Here is a 25,500-nt window from a genome sequence, read left to right as displayed (position 1 = left end):
AAGTGAGGGAAAACTTCAGGGAAAGCCCCTCCCTAAGCACAGAGTCCAGCCCCCTAACAGCAGAGTAGTATAGCAAGTGGAGCTGTGCTATGGAATACTGAATTATACATTTATACCAATATTATACCAGTGCTCTGATATAGACTGCATCTGAAGCTAAAGCTACCTATATACTATATAAAACTCTAAGTTATAACTCAGAAAGCTAGTTTATCTAGTTTTCAGGAATCTGGGAAAGCTGCATGATTTGCATATGATAAATTACAACCGCATTCATGTAATCCTCCCCTCTCCCTGGTATAATTCATCCTCTGGAGCAGCTTCATCTCTGTTGCTCTCAGTAGCACTCCATTACATCATTAGTCTACATTGGAGCTAGGCCCTGTCCCTCCTAACTTCCTATCATGTCATGCTAGTGCCTGTAGCCCCTCTCCAGCTAGCAATGGCGCTGCACAGAGGCATAAAGTAATGTCTGCCCAATCTATGTCAGCAAGATTTCTGCTAAGCTGCTGAGAACTGCAGTTCAGCATTTAGTCCTGCAGACATACCTAGAGATGAACTACATCATGCAGCTTTTTGGTTTTATCCTTCGTTTTCAGGGTTTAGTGTGCCTTTAAAGAGTACCTGTCACAAGGTCTGAAAAGTCCAATGATAAACATCTGGTAGGTGCTGACACCCTGGGCATTTTGTTTGTTTGTTAGCAATTCTGAAGGTAAAAGCCCTTTTAGTGCTGATGCCAATTAAGGTATACTAGCCAAGTGGGCAGTAACAATGTGGTTTCTCTGGGGATGGGGTCTCTTTGTGCTGTGTGTCATGCAGTGTGCCCCACTCCCTTTGTCTAATATACCTTAACACAGAACACCAAAATGTTCAGGGTGACAGTGCCGATCAGATTAGTTATGTCATTGGTTTTTCAGACCTGATGACAAGTCCTCTTTAAATGGATTTCAATGAAAGCCACACTAAATTAAAGATACTGTGGCATTCTAAAATGATCCCGAGGATATTATAGAATACTATTAACTGAATATAACTCTCTGTGTTCATTGCAGAAAACACTTGTGTGAAGCATTGCCCCAGTGGGACATATAATACAAGTGAAGAAGCAGATGGGATGACACTTGGCTTTTGTTCAGCTTGCCACCAGGTATGCACGACATGTCATGGAGGATCAGCCAAGGATTGTGATATTTGTGCTCGTGGATATTACAAATTGCTTCACCTCTGCATTTTACATTGCCCTCCTGGGTGAGTAATTTGATGTGCTACCATTTGTCATGTGTATTGTCATGCATGATTTTTATAATGTATCTCACTACTCTTGCCTAGGACGTGGTATTCTTGCATATTGTAGATTAATTTACTGATTTACTCATTAATGTTTTCTCATTGCCTAATGATCATGACATTGCCTAGCTACACATACATGCTTTTTCTTACTGTCATTATCCACTCACTTTAATGGGAGAGCCAGAGATAATGGATTGCTGTACTTTAGCTATCTCTGACACTCACATTGAAATAAATGGAGCACCGCGGTTGCATTCGTAATGGGAGTAAAAACTTCCTGTTCTTGATATTGGTGGGGGTCTAAGCCACCGATTAGGGCTCGTTCACATCTGCGCCCGGTCTCTGTTCTGCAGGTTTCCATTTCCTGCACAAAACAGAGGCAGGTGACGGAAACCTGCAGGACTCTTTCAAACCCATTCATTTGAACGGGTTTGAAAGATGTCCGGCCGTGAGCAGCGGTGAGTGTTTTATGCTCTCCACCGCGAAACCGTTTTTCGGTCACAGACACAGAGTCGGACATGCAGTACTCTGTATCCGATTTAAAAAAAAAACGGTTTCGCGGCGGAGAGCATAAAATATAAGCATAGGCTTATAGTGCAGTGCTTTCCAGGAAAATTTTTTCTGCCAATTTATGCCGCGTTCACACTATCGTTGTTTATGTTCATTGCTGTCTTCCGTCATAGGATGACAGCAATGGACATTAAATTGTCACAGAGTATGGTCACAGACTAATCTTGTGTCCATTCTCATTGATACAAAGTAAACAAACATGATGGAAGCTAACTTCCATCATGTTTTTTACATTAGTATCAATGAGAACAGGCACAAAATCAGTCAGTGACCATTTTCTGTGACAATTTAATGCCCATTGCTGTTGTCCTGATGAACCACTTTTCTAGCTAGCCTTTAAAGAGCATCCCCCAGCCACACTGCGCCCTTCCCTTGCAGAATATAACATTTTACAGTAGTGATATACCAATACAGTACAATATGTGATACAGCCTGAATAACAATAGAAGGACAAGTCACCTCATCTCGCACTGTACCGAGGCTGTACCTTGGTCAATCCATGTGCCTCTTTTGAATAGCAGCCGAGTCTCTTACCAGACTCTCAGATAGGTAATGTGTGTGACTGCCCCATACTGATTCTGACTAATCCCATACACACAGTGCAGGAAAAAATCTGCAGTGGAAAAGCTGTGTACATCATACCTTCCGTATAGGTACAATAGGCATAGAAAGTCCGCAGTGGAAAAAGCTGCAAAATAGCAATGAAAAATGCTGCAGAAAAAAACGTTATGTGTTTCCACCGCATTTTTTTCCAAAGCGTTTTTTGCTACGCTTCGCCTTAGCCTAGAAGGTACTCACCATGAATAGGGCTATAAGTCTGGCCCATACCTATAACCATCAAAGTGCAGTGAACTACTGATAACATTTCTGATATCTAGCACACATATACTGTAGAGGTAGGGTGGGGTCAGATGTAGATAGAGTTAATGAAAAGTGAGATTGCGAGGAACATGAGAATAGTGTTCTTTTTATAGAAGGTCTACATTCCTATATTCATTTTCAGCATTTCACAGCCATCTCAGGAGGTAAAGTGTTAAACTGTAGAAGATTTGCCATCCCACAGACTTGCTACTTTCTGAAATATATGCAACTTCCCCTGGAGTGACAGAAGAAAAAAAAAAGGAAAATGAAGAAACGTCAAATCATTTGGGAAAAGCCATAAAGTTTTCAGCATCTCATTTATAGCACACAGTATATTTTCAAATAATACACCGCGAATATGAGAACCTCGCATCAGTCCGGCTCATAACTACTTCCTCCCTAAAATGATCTCATTAGAGCATGCATAAAGCTATCAGACTGTAATAAAATAGTGGCATATAAAATTCCTTCTGCGCTCAAGCCCCTCCACATTCCTTAGCATAGGTGTCTGTTACATAGAAAACTGGCACAAATTGAGCATTCTTGGGAATTTGAAATATGAAATAAAAATTGGATTTGAAAGTTCCAGTTCAGCTAGAAAATGCATGGCTTCCAGGCTGCTCCATCCATAGGCGGCATATATAATTTCACTCATTTACATTCTGTACAATTTATTATTTCTGTTATAATGATCTTTACTTTATGATAGCATTAACTGCAATAACATATACAGATTGATGCTGCATCCTTCAGTAATAGTCATCATTAGTCCTACAAGCCAGCAATGTCATATATAAATATACTATCATATTCCAAGGTTGCTTTTATCTAATTATGAGCATATAATGATGGCTAAATATGGAGAACATCTATGAAATTGCATACTGGTATTTACTTGACTATAGCTAACTTTTGTCACAGAAATGATAGACAAAAATGAATATAACAATACCAGATGTCTGTAATGTAATCAAAGAACAAGTACGGCCTAATAAGAGCAGTGCAACGATCACGCATTGACTTGCACCAATTAAAGTGGCAGATACTCACTAATACAACACACACTGCAAGTTATACCCTGCGACATATGCAAATACAACATAGCATGCAATATAATCTATAGAACCATTAGCTTTGAGAACGCTATGCTATAGCACACTGCACCGATGCTGCATTTCTGCCATATCACTCGCACAGCGTGAACACTTGCTGAACGCATCCCCTCCCCATCTATGTAACCATGCGGACCGGGATGAGAACATGTGTGTCTGCACCACCCTATAACCCTAGTAATGCTATGCTTGTTGTTGCTAGTGCTTGAAAATAGATGCAGTTGCCAAGAGTGAGCCCAAGAACCACATGTGGCTTTCAAGCTTCTGCTTGGGAAACACTGCAATACTGTGTCTCATAAAATACCAATAATGCATTAAACTTAACCTGAACCAGGTTGAATGGCTCTTTAATATAGCTGTCCTTCAACTAAAAGGGACATGTAGGTGGCATAGGCTTAAAAGGGGTTTCCAGGATATATTTATTTTTTAAATTGGGCCAGAGAAGGTAAAAAAAAAAAGTATACTCATATGTCCCCGGTGCGCCAGAGTTTGTCAGTGCCGTCTAGTCCTGTTGCTTTGGTGTTTTCTTCCAGTGGAAGACTCCACCACTCGAGACCAATTAGCGACCTCAGCAAAGAACACGGGATGTCACTACCTATGACCTAAATCCTTTTCTTAGGCCACCGATTGGTTTCAGTGTGACGCTGAGGACAACCAATGGCCTAAAAAAGGAACCCGGAACATCACAGCTGGGAAGGACTTACACTGCAAGAACACATCAGAGCAGCAGGACAGGACTCTGCTGGGAGGCTACGGGGCAGGTGAGTATGTTTTTTTTTTCCTTTTTCACTTACCCAGCCCAATATAAAAAAAACCCCCAAAAAAAACCCTATCTTGTATAACCACTTTAAAATGTAACTTAACTTTAGAACAACTTTTGAATTATGGCAGTATTTGTGTCATTAATACATTTTGTAATATACTTTGTTAACAAATTTTGCATAATTTCTGTGAAATCCTGCATTTTTCACTCTTTCCCTTGAGAGATTTTTCTGCCTCTCACTGAATGTTACTGTGTATAGAGTATAGGCTGTAATATGTAAAGAAATGTGAAGGGGGGAGGTCACTTCAAACAGTGTCACTTTTATCTGGGTCATTATAAAATGTACAAACTTGCTTTTTGTGTCATATTAAAGAGCAGATTCTCTTCTTCAAGTGGCACTAAGGCTATTAATGCTATCTAAATTATTTTTAGAGATAAAACTGGTTGAAAACACAGTTGCGATTAGGATATTTATATGTAGCTGTATAATATATATGATATAAAAATCCCAATCCGATTTGTTTTTACAAATTATATCTCTGAAAATAGATGAAATAATTAGAGACTCTCCCCTTTCATATGACACAAAAAGCAAGAATGTACATTTTATAATGTCCCAGATATAAGTGACACGCGCGTTAACTCCGTGTGAACTGGCCCTAACAGTAATGAGAAGCAGAAACAGCTCTCAATAGAGAAGGAAGGGAAAGAGTGAGAAAATACAGGATTTCACAGAAATGATACAAAATCTGTTAATAAAGTATATGAAAAGAATTATTAATAACCCAAATAGTGCCAGAAAATTAAATGTTGTCCGAAAGTTTAGCTATGCTTTAAAGCCAGCTGCTCCTAGGCAATAAACATAGCTTAAAATGCTCTCAGCAATGTTGTTTGGCTAAAATCAGATGACATGGAGCGCTTTCCATGAAATACTCTTGCCAGATATCCTTTTAAGCTAGATCCGGGTTCAGTATACATCCAAATAATAGAACCATGTAACAATAATGAGGACGTCTGTAGCCAACTATGAGGTGTATGTACTGAGACCAGTAAAACTGTGCTGCTGTCTATATGGCTGTAATCTGTACACAGCCAACTGTGCGATTTATTCAGCATAATCCAAAACACTCACTATTAAGATTATCAGCAGTTTTTATTTTCAGTGATTCATGGCAGGTATAAAGTGGAATGACGACAGATGCAGATCCACTTTGTGCCCTTAGATGCTTTTGTAAGGCTTCATTTTGTATCCAATGTTAGGCTAATGCCCCATGTATTGGGCCCATACACAAAAATGCTGCGGCAAAACCGCCATGGCAGTTCAGTACTTTTTGCAGAATTTCTGCTTCAATTATACCGTTGGTGAAACCGTTGGTGTTTCCATAGGTATAATTGACATGCTGTAATTTCCATAATGGAAAACAATTTTTGAAATTGCCGCATCTCGGCTGCACATATTTTTCAGCAATGTGCAGGACTATAAAACACATAAGGATAGATAATCCATTTTGCAGGGACTGTAAAATGTCTAAAGATAGGCCTCTCAGTAGAGATGAGTGAACACTAAAATGTTCGAGGTTCGAAATTCGATTCGAACAGCCGCTCACTGTTCGAGTGTTCGAATGGGTTTCGAACCCCATTATAGTCTATGGGGAACATATACTCGTTAAGGGGGAAACCCAAATCCGTGTCTGGAGGGTCACCAAGTCCACTATGACACCCCAGGAAATGATACCAACACCCTGGAATGACACTGGGACAGCAGGGGAAGCATGTCTGGGGGCATAAAAGTCACTTTATTTCATGGAAATCCCTGTCAGCTTGCGATTTTCGCAAGCTAACTTTTCCCCATAGGAATGCATTGGACAGCGCTGATTGGCCAGAGTACGGAATTCGACCAATCAGCGCTGGCTCTGCTTGAGGAGGCGGAGTCTAAGATCGCTCCACACCAGTCTCCATTCAGGTCCGACCTTAGACTCCGCCTCCTCCAGCAGAGCCAGCGCTGATTGGCTGAAGGCTGGCCAATGCATTCCTATGGGAATGCAGAGACTTAGCAGTGCTGAGCCAGTTCTGCTCAACTACACTGTGTGCCGGTCAGCCCATCAGATGTAGCAGAGCCGAGGGTGCATAAGGGTTCTAGTGCACCCTCGGCTCTGCTACATCTGATGTAGCAGAGCCAAGTGTGCATAAGGGTTCTAGTCCACCCTCGGCTCTGCTATATCACATGGGCTGACCGGCACACGGTTTAGTTGAGCAGAACTGGCTCAGCACTGCTAAGTCTCTGCATACCCATAGGAATGTATTGGCCAGCCTTCAGCCTTCATATGACCCGGATTTTAAATCCACTATTCGTCTAAAATGGAGGTCACCTGATTTCGGCAGCCAATGACTTTTTCCGATTTTTTTCGATGCCTCCAGTGTCGTAGTTCCTATCCCACCTCCCCTGCGTTGTTATTGCTGCAAAAAAAGGGCCAGGGAAGTTGGGAGGGGAATTGAATTTTTTTGGAGTTTGCCACGTGATGTTCGATTCGAATCGAACACGTCGAACAGCCTGATATCCGATCGAACATGTGTTCGATAGAACACTGTTCGCTCATCTCTACCTCTCAGTTCTAGAAAGATGGATAAAGGAATTGGAGCAACCCATGTGGCCAGTGGGGAGGTGTAAAATAAAATCAAAAATAAAATAAAGATAAAGCAGCATAGTCACTGAGGCTCAAAGAGCCACGATTGAGCTCAGGAGAGGTAAGTAACACTGTTTTTTATGTTTGCTTACCTCCTCTGACGAGACCCCAGAGTATAATAATAGTTTTGATTTAGACATTTCGAACTGATGAGTCTCGTGTTATATGGGATGCAGGGGCCCCCCTGGAAGGCTGAAGGGAAAGGAGAGGTGGCCGTGGATAGGACCGGGAATCGGTAAGTAATAAGGGGGTGTTACCTGCTAGAGTACAAGGTAACGACCTATTTAAAAAAAAAAAAAAAAAAAAAGCAGTAAAGGACCACTGTGCTCCATAGCAGTTGCTACAACGGTAGTTCCACCACTGGGTAAACACTGATACTTACCACTTATTCCACACAGCTTGTAGACCACAGAATTAATGTGGCCTGTAGCCTACAAGCTGGAGAATTGCATGTGGCTTCCTGCTCTATCAGTAGCAGAACCTGGTCAGTGCTCCTTTTCTCCCCAGTACTGCAAATTGGTAGTATTTTTAACAACCAGATCGACAGAACTAGGGAGAACTGACTACATCCTTTACTTATTGATCCATGCTCCTGCCCATGGTCTCCTCTGCTACTCCCTTTAGCTTTCAATGAGCCTTGTGTGCTACCCATGACATTTCAAAGCATTGACGTAATGTGCAGCAAACGGGGCACCATGGAGGCTGAAGAAGGCTGATGTATGTGTGATCACTGGCATTGGAAAAAATAGATGGATATAATAATAAATAATACATTTATATAGCCAAACATATTCTGCAGCACTGTATAACAAATATGTAACAGCAACATCTAGACACAGGAGCATTTATTGAACATTTTTACAAGTGAAAAATTATATTTTGCATCAAATGTAATATTTCATCTTATAACCTTTTAATAGAAACACTGGAAAATTTGTATAATGTCTTATAATTAGAACATTTCTTATCCTAAATAAAGTCCAGAAATATTCGGACACAATCACTTTGATCACTTTGGACGCAGTGGAAACCAATTTATGCCAAAGCTATGAACCCAATAATTTTATAAATGTATTTTTGATACTGATATTGTGTTGTTCATAAAAACATGGTGATTGTTAATAGGAATGTTGAAACATACATTTCCTTTTCCAATATCTTAAGGACCTGACTGCTTCAGTCTCCTGATGGGTTGTGTAAACACCTCTGGGAGTATGCGACCCTTCAGCTTGTGCAGCACTGCAGTCACAATTTGACTTCTGACAGGTGGGTTGGGTTATATGGCCCTCCATCAGCTGTCATATTTGGGGCAGAGTGCCGAAAGTCTAATGGGTGATATGATACAAATGAGAGGACTCTTAAGTATCTCCCACTCCCATGTTATGAATACCTCATGGATCTGTAGTGTGGAGATGAGCACAGTTGTTAGCATACAGCTTATGGGCATATACGAATGCAAGAGCCAATAAACTTCCAGGACAATGAGGATGTGTATTGTATCTTGCTAGTCACCTCACGTCTTCTTTTATCAGGTTTTTTTGGCTTATAGTGCAAATGGTGCTCTTTAAAGGGGCTCTATCACTGGGAAATGTCATTTTTAACTAATCACATGCTTACATAGGCTTTAGAAAGTCCATTCCACACTTACCTTTAGTATGTAGATTGCCTCAGTGGTCTCTGAATAAGTCCATTTTTGATTGATATGCTAATGAGATTCCAGCCAGTACAGGAAGTTCCCAGCAGCCTCCTCTCTCCTATTATCTTCTATGTGTGTGAGGCAAACAGGAAGCTGAGTCATCATCATCATCAGCAGCAGCAGTCTCCCATAGAAAACAATAGGGAAAGGTGTGCACGATCTATCGTGCATCCGTCTAATTAGCTTATGAATAAAAACGGACTTATTCAGAAACCACTGAGGCAATCTACATACTATAGGTAGGTGTGAAATAGCCTTTCTAAAGGCTATGCAAAGGTGTGATTAGTTAAAAATGACTTTTCCTAGTGATTGAGCCCCTTTAATAATGGAGCCTCTACTGAACTCAACTATATTTCTGAAAAAGCCACTGCAATGTCTATGCAGGATGCTTGTACTGCAAACATGAGGGTGACTATTAGTGCAGTGTATGTACAGGTATGTACAGGCAGCAGGTGTACACAATTGAATGTGTTTTGTGTTCTGTGTGTTTTAAATACTGCTTTTTTAAAGACATTTTTTTGTGCCAACAGATATTATAAAAGAGATAACCAATGTGATAGATGTGACTCTCACTGCCAACTTTGTTCTGGTCCTGGATTGGAATCTTGCCTAGAATGTCCTTCAGGCACTTTCCAGGTAGATGGTACCACCCATTGTGTTAGTGAGTGCCCTGAGAGATTTTATGTGCATGGGAACAAGTGCAGGAAGTGCCATCCAAGCTGTAGAACCTGCAATGGTAAGAATCTCCAATTGCTACTTTGTAGCCATAATACTGTGTATCTGAAATGTTGAGAATAATCCCAGTTAAGAGATGCAGACCTGTGTTTCCAGATATAAAAATACAGTATAGATGTGCCGATCCTTAAATTAGCTCGGATTTCATTAAGGCTCCAATATCTCATGAAACCAGATAAATACAATATACAGTGTTGGCCAAAAGTATTGGTACCCCTGCAATTCTGTCAGATAGTACTCATTTTCTTCCAGAAAATTATTCCAATCACAAATTCTTTGGTATTATTATCTTCATTTAATTTGTCTTCAATGGAAAACCACAAAAAAAAAATTGTCAAAAAGCCAAATTGGATATAATTCCACAGCAAACATAAAAAGGGGGTGGACAAAAGTATTGGCACTGTTTGAAAAATCATGGGATGCTTCTCTAATTTGTGCAACTAACAGCACCTGTTACTTACCTGAGGCACCTAACAGGTGATGGCAATAACTAAATCACACTTGCAGCCAGTTGAAATGGATTAAAGTTGACTCAACCTCTGTCCTGTGTCCTTGTGTGTACCACATTGAGCATGGAGAAAAGAAAGAAGACCAAAGAACTGTCTGAGGACTTGAGAAGCAAAATTGTGAGGAAGCATGAGCAATCTCAAGGCTACAAGTTCATCTCCAAAGACCTAACTGTTCCTGTGTCTACTGTGCGCAATGTCATCAAGAAGTTTAAAGCCCATGGCACTGTGGCTAGCCTCTCTAGATGTGGACGGAAAATAAAAATTTACGAGAGATTTCAGCGCAAGATTGTGCGGACGGTGGATAAAGAACCTCGACTAACATCCAAACAAGTTCAAGCTGCCCTGCAGACCGAGGGTACAACAGTTGACGTCAACCTGTACTATCCGTCGGCATCTGAATGAAAAGGGACTGTATGGTAGGATACCCAGGAAGACCCCACTTCTTACCCAGAGACATAAAAAAGCCATGCTGGAGTTTGCCAAAACTTACCTGAGAAAGCCAAAAACGTTTTGTTCTCTGGTCAGATGAGACAAAAGTAGAGCTTTTTGGGAAAAGGCATCAACATAGAGTTTACAGGGAAAAAAAAAAAAGAGGCCTTCAAAGAAAATAACACAGTCCCTACAGTCAAACCTGGCGGAGGTTCCCTGATGTTCTGGGGTTGCTTTGCTGCCTCTGGCACTGAACTGCTTGACCGTGTGCATGGTATTATGAAGTCTGAAGACTACCAACAAATTTTGCAGCATAATGTAGGGCCCAGTGTGAGAAAGCTGGGTCTCTCTCAGAGGTCATGGGTCTTCCAGCAGGACAATGACCCAAAACACACTTCAAAAAGCACTAGAAAATGGTTTGAGAGAAAGCACTGGAGACTTCTAAAGTGGCCAGCAATGAGTCCAGACCTGAATCCCATAGAACACCTGTGGAGAGATCTCTTGATGGCAGTTTGGAGAAGGCACCCTTCAAATCTCAGGGACCTGGAGCAGTTTGCCAAAGAAGAATGGTCTAAAATTCCAGCAGAGCATTGTAAGAAGCTCATTGATGGTTACCGGAAGCGGTTGTTCGCAGTTATTTTGTCTAAAGGTTGTGCTACCAAGTATTAGGCTGAGGGGGCCAATACTTTTGTCAGGCCCATTTTTTGAGTTTTGTGTAAAATGATCAATAATTTGACTTTTTCTTCATTCTCTTTTGTGTTTTTTCATTGCAAGCAAAATAAATGAAGATAATAATACCAAAGAGTTTGTGCTTGCAATCATTTTCTGGATAAAACGAGTATTATCTGACAGAATTGCAGGGGTGCCAATACTTTTGGCCAACACTGTAACAGCATGCCAGTAACACTCTTTACAGGCTGCATTTCACAAAATAACAGTAGGTGGGCAGACATACAGCATATCATTCTGTGATACAATATCGCAAAATAATCTTGTCCTGCTCATCTTGTGACATACCAAGACATGTTCAGCTAAGAGGAAAAATAATGGTGGATATGTGTAGTTGAAAGTGGCAGTAATAACACTGTGGCCATTTTGATTGTTGCACCACAAAGGTGGAGTCATTTTTGCAGCAAACCAGTTCTCTTCAGTGTTGTTCAAACTAAGGCTAGGTTCACAAACAACAGAGAGCCCATCCACTAAAACAGCGGTTATATAGACTATAATAGGGTCCACTGGATATCCATCAGGTGTCTGCCGGTTTCAGTATAAAAAATCCTCCCTGCAGCACTTTTTCTCCGCTGATTTTTGGCGGGATCTGCGGCTGAGTCAATTCCGACACAGATGTGAACCTAGCCTAACATGTCTGAGATCCTGTCCAATACAGAAGGAGAAATGGAGGAAATATACTGTATATATGTATACATCATAATGCATCCATTGATGCAAAGCCCAATGATATACACCTTCTGATAGGTGCTGTCACACTTGTCACCCTGAACATTTTTACCGTTTATCCAAATCTTTTCAGTCATTCCAAAGATATAAGATTTTTTGAGGTTAATTATGTTATACAATGATGCCAAGGGTTTGGCATCACTGTGGGGACAGGGTCTTTGTGTACTGTATGTCATGTAGTAATGCACTTTGCACACCTTGTTTTGTCAAATGCTTATGATTATATTTAATTGGTACAACAGTAGAAGACACGTAACATTGCTGTACTGTACATAAGATCCTATGGACCTCAGAAGTGACACGTTCAAAAGTGTGTTACACGAAGAAATAAGAGAAGTGCAGCAAAGCCTCCACCTTGCCAATGTGTCACTTCTGATGTGTCTGGCAAAGGGGTTGGTCTTTCAGAGTGATTTTGCTGTATAATGATTTGATGAAATTAATATTATTGAGTTAACTATCAATAAGTAATAATTTAAGAGTTATCCACCACATTTCTACAGTATAACCAATATATGTGATATATATTCTATACAGACTCCTCTGTACAAGGATGCAAGAGTTGTGACCGAGGCAGCAGCTTTAAAGCAGGAATCTGTTACCCGCAGTGTGAAGAGCACCGTTACCTAGATGATGATGTAAGTGAGCTCTACATCACTATCATTGTAGAAGAGCAGATATACACTGCTCAAAAAAAATAATAAAGGGAACACTCAAATAACACATCCTAGATCTGAATGAATGAAATATTCTCATTGAATACTTTGTTCTGTACAAAGGTGAATGTGATGACAACAAAATCACACAAAAATCATCCATGGGAAACAAATTTATTAACCAAAGGAGGCCTGGATTTGTAGTCACCCCCATAATTAAGGTGGAAAAACACACTACGGGCTGATCCAACTTTTATGTAATGTCCTTAAAACATGTCAAAATGAGGCTCAGTAGTTTGTGTGGCCTCCACATGCCTGTGTGACCTCCCTACAATGCCTGGGCATGCTCCTGATGAGGTTGTGGATGGTCTCCTGAGGGATCTCCTCCCAGACCTGGACTAAAGCATCTGACAACTCCTGCACAGTCTGTGGTGCAATGTGCGGCTGGAGAGTGTGGGCAGGGAGACATGAGTGCATCACTCATGTGGAGTTTAATCACTACACAGCGTCGGGTCCAACAATTTTTGGACTACATGCAGTGTAGTGAATAGGATTGTTTTTAAAATCCAATCTCCGAATGATTGGAAATTGGATTTTAAAAACGATCCTGAAATGTCAAGAGATCTGCTCAACCCTAAGTGCTGGCCGATCTAGCAGTGTCCAATGTAGCATCGGTAGAGCTGAGTGTGTAGCAAATTCAGCTCTGCTTCATCTCGGCATAGGAATGCATTGACTAGTGTTGATTGGCCGAATGCCGTACTTCTGTATGGCATTTGGCCAATCAACGCTGGTCAATGCATTACTATGGGAAAAAGTCAGCTCGCGCATATCGCAAGCTGACAGGGATCCCGACTAGATAGAGCCCCAAAGAGCTGGGTGAGTGACATTCCCCCTAAATAAAGGTAATCCCTAGCTAACCCTGCCTGTACATCTCTCCCTGTCTCACAGTCTCACAGTTCAGAGTCCCAAATTAGTCAAATGTTAAATCCACCATTTGTCTAAATTGGAGGTCACTTGATTTAGCCAGCCAATTCCTTTTTCCGATTTTTTTTCACTGCCTCCGTTGTTGTAGTTCCTGTCCCACCTCCCCTGCGCAGTTATTGGTGCAAAAAACGTGCCAGGGAAGGTAGGAGGGGATACGAATTTTTACTGCGTTTGCATTGTGGTATTCGATTGTAATCAAATACCTCTAACGACCTGATATTCGATTGAATATGTATTTAATCGAACGGTGTTCGCTCATCTCTATTAATAAATTTTATTTCCATTGAAAACTTTTGTGTGATTTTGTTGTCATCACATTCACCTTTGCACAGAACAAAGTATTCAATGAGAAGATTTCATTCATTCATTCATTCATTCAGATCTAGGATGTGTTATTTGAGCGTTCCCTTTATTTTTTTGAGCAGTGTATCAATATATTGCCACTGAAATAAGAGATACTTCATAGTTACAGCTCTGCAGAATTCTAGTCTCATACTTCACTTCTTTAGAGATTTTACATTATGGAAAATATGCGGTATGGCATTCACAGAGATATTCCAGTAGTAAGTGGTAGTAGGCAGTAATCCTAAATGGCCATCATATTTTAGACTCTTCATCAATATTTAAAGACACATTTTGTCAAGGTGGAGCAAAGTACAAAACACTAAAACTTGTTGGCCCTAAGTCTTTTTTTTTTTTAACCCTCTAACTACTGTATGTAACTGTAAGTGCAGCTCTTGAAAATCATCAGGATTTGCAAATTCACTATAGAACCATTGAACTTTATTTATCAAAAATTCTTTACTACTGTACTGTATATTGAAATACTTCATAGTGTACGATACTGTTAGATTTCCACTAGATGGCGCCCTGTACTAACAAAACAAAATGCTTTATTTCTCTGATATAATAGATTAAATGAATGGCATTTTATATGTAAACTTTACAAAGAAACTAGGGTGAACTCACCTGCAGAAGAGTTTTACAGAAATCTATGTGTTTGACACAATAACCCTCCACATCTCCTGTGTGCAATGGAGTCAAAGTCAGGACAGGAGCAGAAAATGGCTTTTGCTTTGAGATCCATTCGTCCTGTAGTGTAAGAATGGGTTGTTGTCATAAGTCAGGATTTGGTCTGGAAGCTAATATCCAGAATTCTAAGGCAACTTACAGAAGTCTTGAAAAATAAGGGTCAACATTGCATAAACTTGATATACAGTATTTGTCAATAAAAGTTGAAAGACTTTTTACAATGCTTATAAATGTACTTCAATATACAGTACTATAGAAACAACTTTCTAAGGCTGGGTTCACGCTACTGTTGCATATCTGTTATGATAGTGTCCATTTAAAAAAAAAATAAATATAAAAAAAAGGGGGCTCTTGTCACAACAGACTTTATTGGACACTTAGGGCAGGTTCACACTGGAGCCCGATCTCCGTTATTGCAGGTTTCCGTTTCCTGCCCGAGAAACTGGGCAGGAGACTGAAACCGGCAGGCAGTTTTCAAACCCATTCATTTGAATGGGTTTGAAAAGTGTCCTGCCGTGAGCACCCATGAGCGTCTTCTGCTCTCCGCGGCAAAACCACGACATGCAGGACTTTGTGTCCGGTTAAAAAAACAAAGCAAAACGGTGTCACCGCAGAGAGCAGAAGATGCTCACGGCGTTCACAGCCGGACAGTGAATGCAGGTTTCCGTCTTCTGCCAGCAGAAAATGGAAACCTGCATAACGGAGATCGGGCGCTGGTGTGAATCCACCCTCACTGATGTTAATGTGTCCATTTTTAACTGATCCATTTAATGGATCAGTTGAAAAAAAAGAAAAAGGGGAATATTTGTATCATTGTCCATTTTTATACTGTCCGTTTTTTTGCTTTTTCCCCCCTGCTTTCTGAGCATGCACAAAAAAAGGACAGTAATAACATAAAGACTTTAATGTTAAAAAATAACAGATTCTTAATATCCATCATGAAACCATTTTTTTTCAAAGATACAAAAGTCCTGCATGTCGGATTTTTTGTCCACAAAAAATAACAGACATGTAACGGATTTGGTGTAAAACGAACAGTAACTGTCACTAATAGGCACAAGATAACATCCCATTGAAAGGAATGGAAATTTTAATGGCTTTGTGATGTTTCTGCTAGCGTCACCAGCATTGGTATGAACGACCCCTAAGGCTAAGGCCCCATGTAGCACCCTGCAGCAAAAAGAAGCGCTGTGGGAAAAACCACGGTCACAACGCATCACAGTTTTTCCTGCAACGCTTTTCACAGATAGTGAACCATGACTGTTCTTGAAATCGTAGCCTGCCTGCTGCATGTATTTTTCCACAAAGTGGGGATGGAAACGCAGAGTTTTTCTATGACTATAAAACTCTGCGTTTTTTCTGCCACGTGCAGCCCCGGCCTAAAAGATGTAAAACACACTGAAGCAGAAAACTTATTGTGGACAAATAAATCATTTTATAATGTAAACCTAATTGCAGAATCCTATAGTTCTCTGTTGTTAGCTCTTTTTGGTCGTTTTGGACCAGGGGGTGACTAAGTGGGTACAGTTTATTGTGCTTTCTTTAAAACATAGAGCAGTAGGTATAAAAGGGTTTCTCTGAATTACTATCATGACATGTGACCCAGGGCTAGTGGCGGCAGATTGCAGAGTGCCTTAGGCCGGGTTCACACAAGGTATTTTGGACTGGAATTTGACTCAAAGGCCGCCTCAGGTTCCGGTCCAAAATGCGAGTAGCTGCGACTGGATGCCGGTGCATCCAGTTGCGCACTCTGCTCCGGATTAGGCCCAAATGATTGGGCCTAGTCGGGAGGAGGGAGTGTCTTCAGGTCCGCCTGAAGAATGAGCACGTCGCTTCTTTGTTCTTGGAGCCGGTCAGGATTTTGAGGCGGCCACTTTGCAGTCACAGCAAAGTGGAATCCCATACCTACTTTCCAGAAAAATATGTGCAGCGGATACACTGTAATTTCCATAAACGTTGTGGTTTTGGAAATCGCAGCACGTCAATTATATCTACAGAAACTCAGGCAGTTTCCCTATAGGTATAATTGAAGCAGAAAGTCTGCAGAGGAAATGTCTGTGGACTTTCAGTGAAAAAATGTGTTTTTGCTAAAGGTGTTAGGAGTATTTTGTGTCGTGGGTATTGGTGCACACCTTCTGACTTGCTCGCACGCACTGTTGGTAGGCAGCTTGATTTCCTGGTTCATTAGTCTGTCCTCCCATTTGCACCTGGGAGGAGTGGTCTCTACTCTGTATTTAAACCCATGCCTCCCATGGTTCTGTGCTGAGTGTCGCTTTTACAGAGCTAGGCCTTAGCAGGAGGAGTAGGTGGTTATCTTGGATAGAGGAAGTTCCGTGGTTGGTTTTTGGGAGGTTTTGGGTGAACAAGTTGGTTTGTGTGTTTTCTCTTCTGTGTTCACCAATCCTCCCTCTGTGTATAACTGACTGTGTGAGTGAATTGCCTTATCCTTTGATTTCTACTCAGTTTCCCTGTGTTTGTTTCCTAGTGTACGGTTCCTTCCCATATTGGTTTGGGGAATTCCTTTCCTACATGTTTCCTGTGTGCTGCTTGTGTTGTTAGTCAGCGCACACCCTTGTCAGTCCCTGTCAGTAGCAGCTTCACTTGTTCGTTAGGGGTGACCCCCTTTAGTCTCCAGTCCCTAGAGGTCTTATAGGGCATTCCTTCTCCCACTTCCCTCTAGGCCTACGGTGTCAGTGAGAGAGGAGCTGTCGGGGTCAGGTTTAGCCTGAGAACAGCCGACCTACACCCGTGAGGCAGGGACCGGGTTAGCTAGTGGGAGTAGTGCAGGGCGAGATTCCCTACTGCAATCCCTTAGCCCCGTTGCAGCTACCTGGACTGACATAACAGTACACTCAGCCGGTAAAAAAAAAAAAAAAAGAAAAAAAAAAAAAGGAAAGGTTCGTTTGCATTATGACGGACCTGAAACAGTTGTACCAGGCGGTGCAGCAGATCTCCACTGAGATGGAGGGGATCAAGCTACGAATGGATGCCATCCAAGCTTCTGGCGTATCTCAAGTACAGCAGTTGGCTCAACACACAGCCTCTCAGGTGGAGGGCATACAGAGGCAGGTGAGTAGCGCCCCTGTGGGTCGGCCTCTGGAGCCAAAAGTCAGCTTACCTGAACCCTTCCGAGGTAAGAGGTCAGATTTTTTCCGATTTCAAAAGGACTGTCTTTTGTATTTCCGGCTACGGCCGTTTTCCTCCGGTTCTGAGGTACAGAGAGTTGGAATTATTATTACTTTATTGAGAGATGATCCCCTCATCTGGGCACATTCGTTACCAGCCGACTCAGCTTGCTTACTAACTGTAGAGGCGTTTTTCTCCACAATGGGGTTACTGTATGACGACCCAGACAGGGTACACACGGCTGAGTATAACCTACGACGTGTGGTGCAAGGGGATCACGCTATAGAGAAATATTGCACAGAGTTTCGTAGGTGGGCAGCAGAAGTACACTGGAATGACCCCGCTCTACTTAGTCAGTTTGAGACAGGGCTCTCGGACCAGGTTAAAGATCATCTAGTTTCTCACCCTGTTCCTGGAGATCTAGATGAGGCCATGCAGCTGGCAATTAGAGTTGGACGGCGCCTCCGGGAGCGTGGAGACAAGAGTCCTGGGGGGGTTAGCCCTCCTCAATTCTCTGTTTTTGGAGAGGACCCGGGGGACCAACCCATGCAGATTGGGGCCACTGTGCGAAGTGCTAGACCCAAGAGTGAAGGGTCCCGCACAGTACGCTGTTTTGTGTGTGGAGGAATGGGACATTTAGCAAGGGTATGCCCCTCCAGAGAATGGTTCGCCAAGGAGGGTAATAACCCCAGGTCTATTGAGAGTAAGGGGAGAAAACCTACTAAGGAGGGAGGTGTGCATATTTCCTGTACTCAGACTGCCGGGTTGACCCTGGATGGATGGGTAAATGGGCAGAAGTGCCGGATTTTGGTTGATTGTGGTTCGGCAGTCAACCTTATTGACTCAGAGTTTTGCGAGCAACTAAGGGTGAGTCCTTTGGTCTTGAAGTCTCAGATACCGGTGTGGGCTATTGATAAGACCCCTCTACAGCAATCTGTCATCTCCAAACAGGTGGAGGGTCTGGAGTTTATTGTGGGTGGCCACAGGGAAGAGATTGACTTGTTCTTGTTGTCTAAATTACCAGCACAAGTAGTGTTGGGGTGGCCCTGGCTGAAGCAGCATAACCCTATTATCAACTGGGAGACCGAGACAGTAGTTTCTTGGGGGCATGGGTGTAATGGTCGATGTCTGCCCATATCCGTTATGTCTTTGTCTATAGACAATTTGCCTCAAGAAATATGTGAGTTCAGGGAGGTCTTTGAGGAAAGGGCAGCCAAGACATTACCACCACATCGCACCTATGATTGCTCGATTAAATTTATACCTAATGCAGTGTTACCCAAGACAAGGTTGTACAATCTCACTATTCCGGAGAGGGAGGCGCTCAAGGAGTATATTGAGGGGAGTCTAGAGGTGGGGCATATTCGCCCATCTAAGTCCCCAGTAGCAGTGGGGTTTTTCTTTGTAAAGAAGAAAGATGGAGGGTTGCGCCCTTGTTTGGATTTTAGGGAGATTAATAAAATCACGGTGCGGAATCCCTATCCCATCCCGTTGATCTCGGATCTTTTCAGCCAGATTACGGGAGCTCGCTGGTTTAGTAAAATAGATTTACGTGGGGCGTATAACTTGCTGAGAATCAAGAAGGGGGATGAGTGGAAAACAGCGTTTAACACACCCCTAGGACACTTTGAGAATCTGGTGATGCCTTTCGGTCTAACCAATGCGCCCGCGTTTTTTCAGAATTTTATTAATGATGTACTAAGTGCCGTCATAGGGAGGGGGGTTGTGGTCTATCTGGACGATATACTCATTTACACCCCGGATTTGGAGACTCATTGGGAGAGAGTGAGAGAGGTTTTAAATCTCCTGAGGGTTAACCAATTAAGTGCTAAGCTGGAGAAATGTGTGTTCGCGGTCAATAAATTATGTTTCCTTGGCTATATCCTATCGGACAAGGGGTTCGAGATGGATCCTGAGAAGGTCAGGGCAGTCTTGGAGTGGCCGCGACCTGAGAACCTAAAGGCGGTCCAACGGTTCTTGGGATTCTCCAACTATTATCGCCAGTTTATTAAGGGATTTTCTGAGGTTGTGAAACCCATCTCGGACTTGACTAAGAAGGGGGCTGACTGTGCTAAGTGGTCGCCAGAGGCGCTAGCCGCGTTTGAAGAATTGAAGAAGCGATTCTCCTCCGCTCCCATTTTGAGACAGCCGGATGAGAGGTTGGCCTTCCGAGTGGAGGTGGATGCCTCCTCGGTGGGGGTGGGTGCAGTACTTTCTCAGGAGTTCGAGGAGGGTACGCATCCCTGTGCCTTCTTTTCTAAGAAATTCTCTGCCTCTGAACGGAATTATGACATCGGAGATAGAGAACTACTGGCAATAAAACTAGCGTTCGAACATTGGCGTCATTTCCTGGAGGGGGCCAGAAGGCCAGTCCAGGTATTTACCGATCACAAGAATTTGGTTTATCTTGGGTCGGCGAAGAGATTAAATGCACGGCAGGCCAGATGGGCTCTATTTTTTGCGCGGTTCCATTTTACCGTGACTTATGTGCCGGGTTCAAAGAATGTTAAGGCTGATGCTTTATCCCGGTATATGTCGACTGAGGAGGAACGAGAGGCGCCGGCCACTATTCTTGGGGATGGAGTGGTGGTAGCAGTATTGGGCACGAAATTGGAGAAAGCCTTGATCGAAGCGCAACACGCTGCACCTTCCAAGATACCTAGAAACAAGCTGTTTGTCCCAACTACTCTCCGACAAAGTCTACTGAGGGAGTGTCACGAGTCGGTTCTTGCTGGTCACCCGGGGGTTTCAGAGACCATGAGATTGGTGTCTAGGAATTTTTGGTGGCCAGGGTGGAGTAAGGATGTCTTGCAGTTTGTTCAAAATTGTTCGGTCTGTGCAAGAGCCAAGGCGTCGCATACCCGTCCCCACGGTCTTCTACATCCGTTAGAACCTCCTAAGGCACCTTGGACTCATCTGTCTATGGATTTCATCACGGGCCTTCCAGTGTCTAAGGGTTTCACGGTCATTTGGGTAGTCGTTGACCGCTTCACGAAAATGTGCCATTTGATCCCGTTTTCCAGGCTGCCATGTGCCAAGACACTATCAGGGTCATTTATTAAAGAAATTGTAAGGTTGCATGGTCTTCCTGAGGAGATCGTTTCGGACAGGGGTCCGCAATTTGTGGCTAAATTCTGGCGGGCTTTTTGCAGCAGGTTGGGAGTTACACTGTCGTTTTCCTCCGGGTTTCACCCGGAGTCTAACGGGCAAACAGAGAGGAAGAATCAGGATGTGGAACAGTTTTTGAGGTGTTTTGTTCGAGAGAATCAGAATAATTGGGCTGACTTTCTTCCCCTGGCAGAATTTTCCTTAAACAACCATGATTCCAACGCCACAGGTACCACACCTTTTTTTTGCTCCGGTGGTAGACATCCTGTTTTCGGAGTATTTTCTTCCATTTCGTCCCCAGTTCCGGAGGAGGAGCTATTTTCTAAAAAGCTGCAAGGGGTATGGTCCTGTATCCGAGAGAATCTGGTGCGGGCGTCGCACCAGGCTAAGGTCCAGGCGGATAGAAAGAGAGGGGAGTTGCAGTTCTTCCCTGGTGAGATGGTTTGGTTGTCCACCAAGAATATCAGGTTGAAGGTTCCTAGCAAGAAGCTGAGTCCCAGGTTTGTGGGTCCTTTTAAGATCATCAAGATGGTAAATGAAGTGGCGGCGCAGCTGCAACTACCTAAAAGGTGGAAGATAAACCGGGTGTTTCATGTCTCCTTGTTAAAGAAGGCCAAGAAGGGAACGTCTCCAGTTAAAGTTCCACCAGTTTCTGAGTCCGGGGAGTATGAGATATCCCGAGTTCTGGATAGCAAATATGTTCGGGGGAAGCTACGGTATCTGGTGGCATGGAAGGGATACGGTCCTGAAGATAATTCTTGGGTTCTGGAGTCGGATATGTCAGCCCCCAGACTCGTGGAGAAATTCCACAAGGAGTTCCCGAAGAAGGATGCTCCTAGAGAATCCGGAGTCTTCTCCTTGAGGGGAGGATCCTGTTAGGAGTATTTTGTGTCGTGGGTATTGGTGCACACCTTCTGACTTGCTCGCACGCACTGTTGGTAGGCAGCTTGATTTCCTGGTTCATTAGTCTGTCCTCCCATTTGCACCTGGGAGGAGTGGTCTCTACTCTGTATTTAAACCCATGCCTCCCATGGTTCTGTGCTGAGTGTCGCTTTTACAGAGCTAGGCCTTAGCAGGAGGAGTAGGTGGTTATCTTGGATAGAGGAAGTTCCGTGGTTGGTTTTTGGGAGGTTTTGGGTGAACAAGTTGGTTTGTGTGTTTTCCCTTCTGTGTTCACCAATCCTCCCTCCGTGTATAATTGACTGTGTGAGTGAATTGCCTTATCCTTTGATTTCTACTCAGTTTCCCTGTGTTTGTTTCCTAGTGTACGGTTCCTTCCCATATTGGTTTGGGGAATTCCTTTCCTACATGTTTCCTGTGTGCTGCTTGTGTTGTTAGTCAGCGCACACCCTTGTCAGTCCCTGTCAGTAGCAGCTTCACTTGTTCGTTAGGGGTGACCCCCTTTAGTCTCCAGTCCCTAGAGGTCTTATAGGGCATTCCTTCTCCCACTTCCCTCTAGGCCTACGGTGTCAGTGAGAGAGGAGCTGTCGGGGTCAGGTTTAGCCTGAGAACAGCCGACCTACACCCGTGAGGCAGGGACCGGGTTAGCTAGTGGGAGTAGTGCAGGGCGAGATTCCCTACTGCAATCCCTTAGCCCCGTTGCAGCTACCTGGACTGACATAACAAAAGGACGTTATGTGGGGCCTTAGCCTAAAGGGGGTTTCCTGCGACAGCAATTTAATGTGTTGCTGTAGAATTTGATAAACCCAAAATGGACTTCCATTTTGTCTGTAGGATTCAAATTATGTCAAGTTATAATGAACCATTCTTCTTTAGGAAGGGCTATGTCACCACTCGGGAGACACACACACACCAACCCACTGGAGTGGTCAATGGAGTTGTCTCAGAGTTTTCACTCAATCAATCCATGTCTCTTACAACCATATCTGATCAACCAATCATATTCATATTTAAATGGGATGTACATGTATGGTCCATAGGATGTTATTAGCCACCAGGATGAGTTAGTAAGCCTATGTATATATCTTGGTATTTTCCATGTATTCACAGTCACCTGATTGTATTCCAGATCACAAAGTTAAGATTTGCAGAACTTGGTTAAGGTTACTCATCATAGTCTGGCCAATATTTCTAATTTTACATTATATCCAGTACAAAATGCAGAACTATCGCACAATCTGAGCAAATAGAATTTCCCAGTAAGATAGAAACAAATGATGCCACACTCCCATTCATCACATTAATATGAATCAATATAATACCAATCAATGAAGGCTAAAATTAATTTCTATAACAAATGTCTGGTTGTTAGGAGTCTTCTGGAATTTCCACTATCATGGCTCCACTGACAATCATGTGGAAGGACAGACTTCAGTAACTTATCAATGCTTTTTTTTTTTTTTTCTTTTAAAGAATTCTTATTTATTGAACTTTATATTTTAAAGACAATAAAATATTTTTTTAGAAGAAAGCAGCCATGTTCTTCTAATTCTGAAAGACCTTTTTAAAGGGGTTGTCCAGGAGTTGGACTACCACTGTGGAGTCTGGGGAGGTGTAACCTAAAAAAAAACCCAAAAGACAAAAAACCTTATACTCAGCTGTCCCTGGTGCTCAGTTGGCCGCTGCCCATTTGATCTCATGTAATGTCCTTGTTTCTGGAAAGGAATGTATGTTAGTGATTTTACCGATTCCTCTATAGAGACTGCTAATGCGACTTATTGGTCCTTATTGGTCCTTATTGGTCACATAGGACACAGGATTTCAGGGCGATGAGAGCATAGTGTAAGACTGAACAGACACCAGAAGTGAACAACGGAATACCAGGGACAGATGATTTTTATTTTGTTACAACTTGGCCTTTACAAGAGTTTGTCTAATTCCTGGACAATCCCCTTAAAGGGGCTCTATCACTGGAAAAAGTCATTTTTAACTAATCACATATTTGCATAGCCTTTAGAAAGGTTATTTCACACCTACCTTTAGTATGTAGATTGCCTCAGTGGTTTCTGAATAAGTCCGTTTTTATTCATGTGCTAATTAGACTGGTGCACCATACATCGTGCACACCTCTCCTATTGTGCAATGGGAGGCTGCTGCTGCTGATGACTCATCTTCCTGTTTGCACACACACATAGGAGATAATAGGAGAGACAAGTGCTGCTGGGAACTTCCTGTGCTGGCTGGAAACTCATTAGCATATGAATAAAAATGGACTTATTCAGAAACCACTGAGGCAATCTACATACTAAAGGTAGGTGTGGAATAGACTTTCTAAAGCCTATGCAAGGATGTGATTAGTTCAAAATGACTTTTCCCAATGATAGAGCCCCTTTAATGGCTTGTCTGTATTATATGTACTTATATAGAAAGGAAATTAAAATGTAACATAACATTGGTTATAATAATTATATTTACAATACTGTATGAAATGCATTTCTTGTTGCAGGGTGTGTGTCAGCCATGCGATTCTTCCTGTAGACATTGCTCTGGTCCTGGACCTGACCACTGTGTATCATGTAAAAGTAATACTGCATGGTCTCCTGAAGAAATGAGATGTATAAACTGTTGTGAATCAGAGACTGATCAAAATGACTGCTGCTTTTGTGACCTAAATTCAGGTACGTAATGATCTGCTGTTACGAAACATGGCACACATGAAATATGGCGGCACAAACCCTGTGTTTTTGTTATTGCAGTTTTGTGCATAAAGCATCTACAACTTGAAGCTGAAGAAGTAGCTTTGAAGAACTTCAAGTCTCCAGGCCACTCCACAATGTCACATCTTTCTGCTGCAGCTCCTGTGTTGGTCTCATTACTGTTGATTATTACAGTTGCTCTATTAAGTATATGGCAGGCTAAATCCAAGAAGATGTTTTGCTGGACGCAAAGATATGAAAGGCTAGCAGATAGTCCTCAGGCTGTGACATGTCATGAAGAAGACAGCAAGTCGGAATATGATGCGGAGGAGGAGAGTTTAGCTGAATGTGATGTAGTATATAGTACTAAAGATGGGACTGTGTATAAGAAGCTTCCTTTCAAGTTACATTCAAGTGAAAGTGGACTATTGACTGATGTGGATTGTGTGAACAAAGTATAGTAGGGTTTTCTTTATAAGGTGTTGGTGTGACCAACATCAATGAACAAGACCATTGTTTCTGCACATATTTTATGGCAAGATCTCAGTGTTGCACTGTAAATGTGGCTGACAGAGGCCTTCACTATAATAGGCCTTAACCTCTCGATTTCTTCCATTACTTCTGAGACTCTCAAACAAAAGCGAGTTTCAAATGTTTTTAAGTATGTTTTAATATGTCCTAGAAGAGGTAATAACACGGTTTATCCTAATACACTATACAGGTTCCTTATTAAAGGACAGAGTTTTATTCTTTATTCCTTGTCTACAACATAAGTTGGGAATACACATTTATTATGTCTGTGGCTAGCATTGCACAACCAAAGATGGCCAAGCTGCTCTGTGACATTGCAAGTAATATAAGTGAATATTGGAAATTTTAGGGAATATTTGCAGT

At 42.4% G+C, this 25,500-nt stretch overlaps 1 protein-coding gene across 1 annotated transcript in view; it reads left to right on the top strand.

The window, feature by feature from the left end:
• LOC142203096 (proprotein convertase subtilisin/kexin type 5-like) overlaps window positions 1-25,226 on the top strand; it is an 82,844-nt gene extending 57,618 nt beyond the window's left edge. The window contains exons 12-16 of the mRNA XM_075273579.1: window positions 1,053-1,248; window positions 9,507-9,712; window positions 12,642-12,742; window positions 24,417-24,588; window positions 24,667-25,226. Of these exons, the coding sequence (XP_075129680.1) occupies window positions 1,053-1,248; window positions 9,507-9,712; window positions 12,642-12,742; window positions 24,417-24,588; window positions 24,667-25,067 (1,076 nt within the window). The 3' untranslated portion in view covers window positions 25,068-25,226. The remainder of the gene's footprint in view (window positions 1-1,052; window positions 1,249-9,506; window positions 9,713-12,641; window positions 12,743-24,416; window positions 24,589-24,666) is intronic.
• The last annotated feature ends 274 nt before the right edge of the window (window positions 25,227-25,500 follow it).

The sequence above is a fragment of the Leptodactylus fuscus genome, chromosome 5 (assembly GCF_031893055.1).
Source record: "Leptodactylus fuscus isolate aLepFus1 chromosome 5, aLepFus1.hap2, whole genome shotgun sequence".
Classification (NCBI taxonomy): Eukaryota; Metazoa; Chordata; class Amphibia; order Anura; family Leptodactylidae; genus Leptodactylus; species Leptodactylus fuscus.
This window is presented reverse-complemented; position numbering and strand designations above follow the sequence as displayed.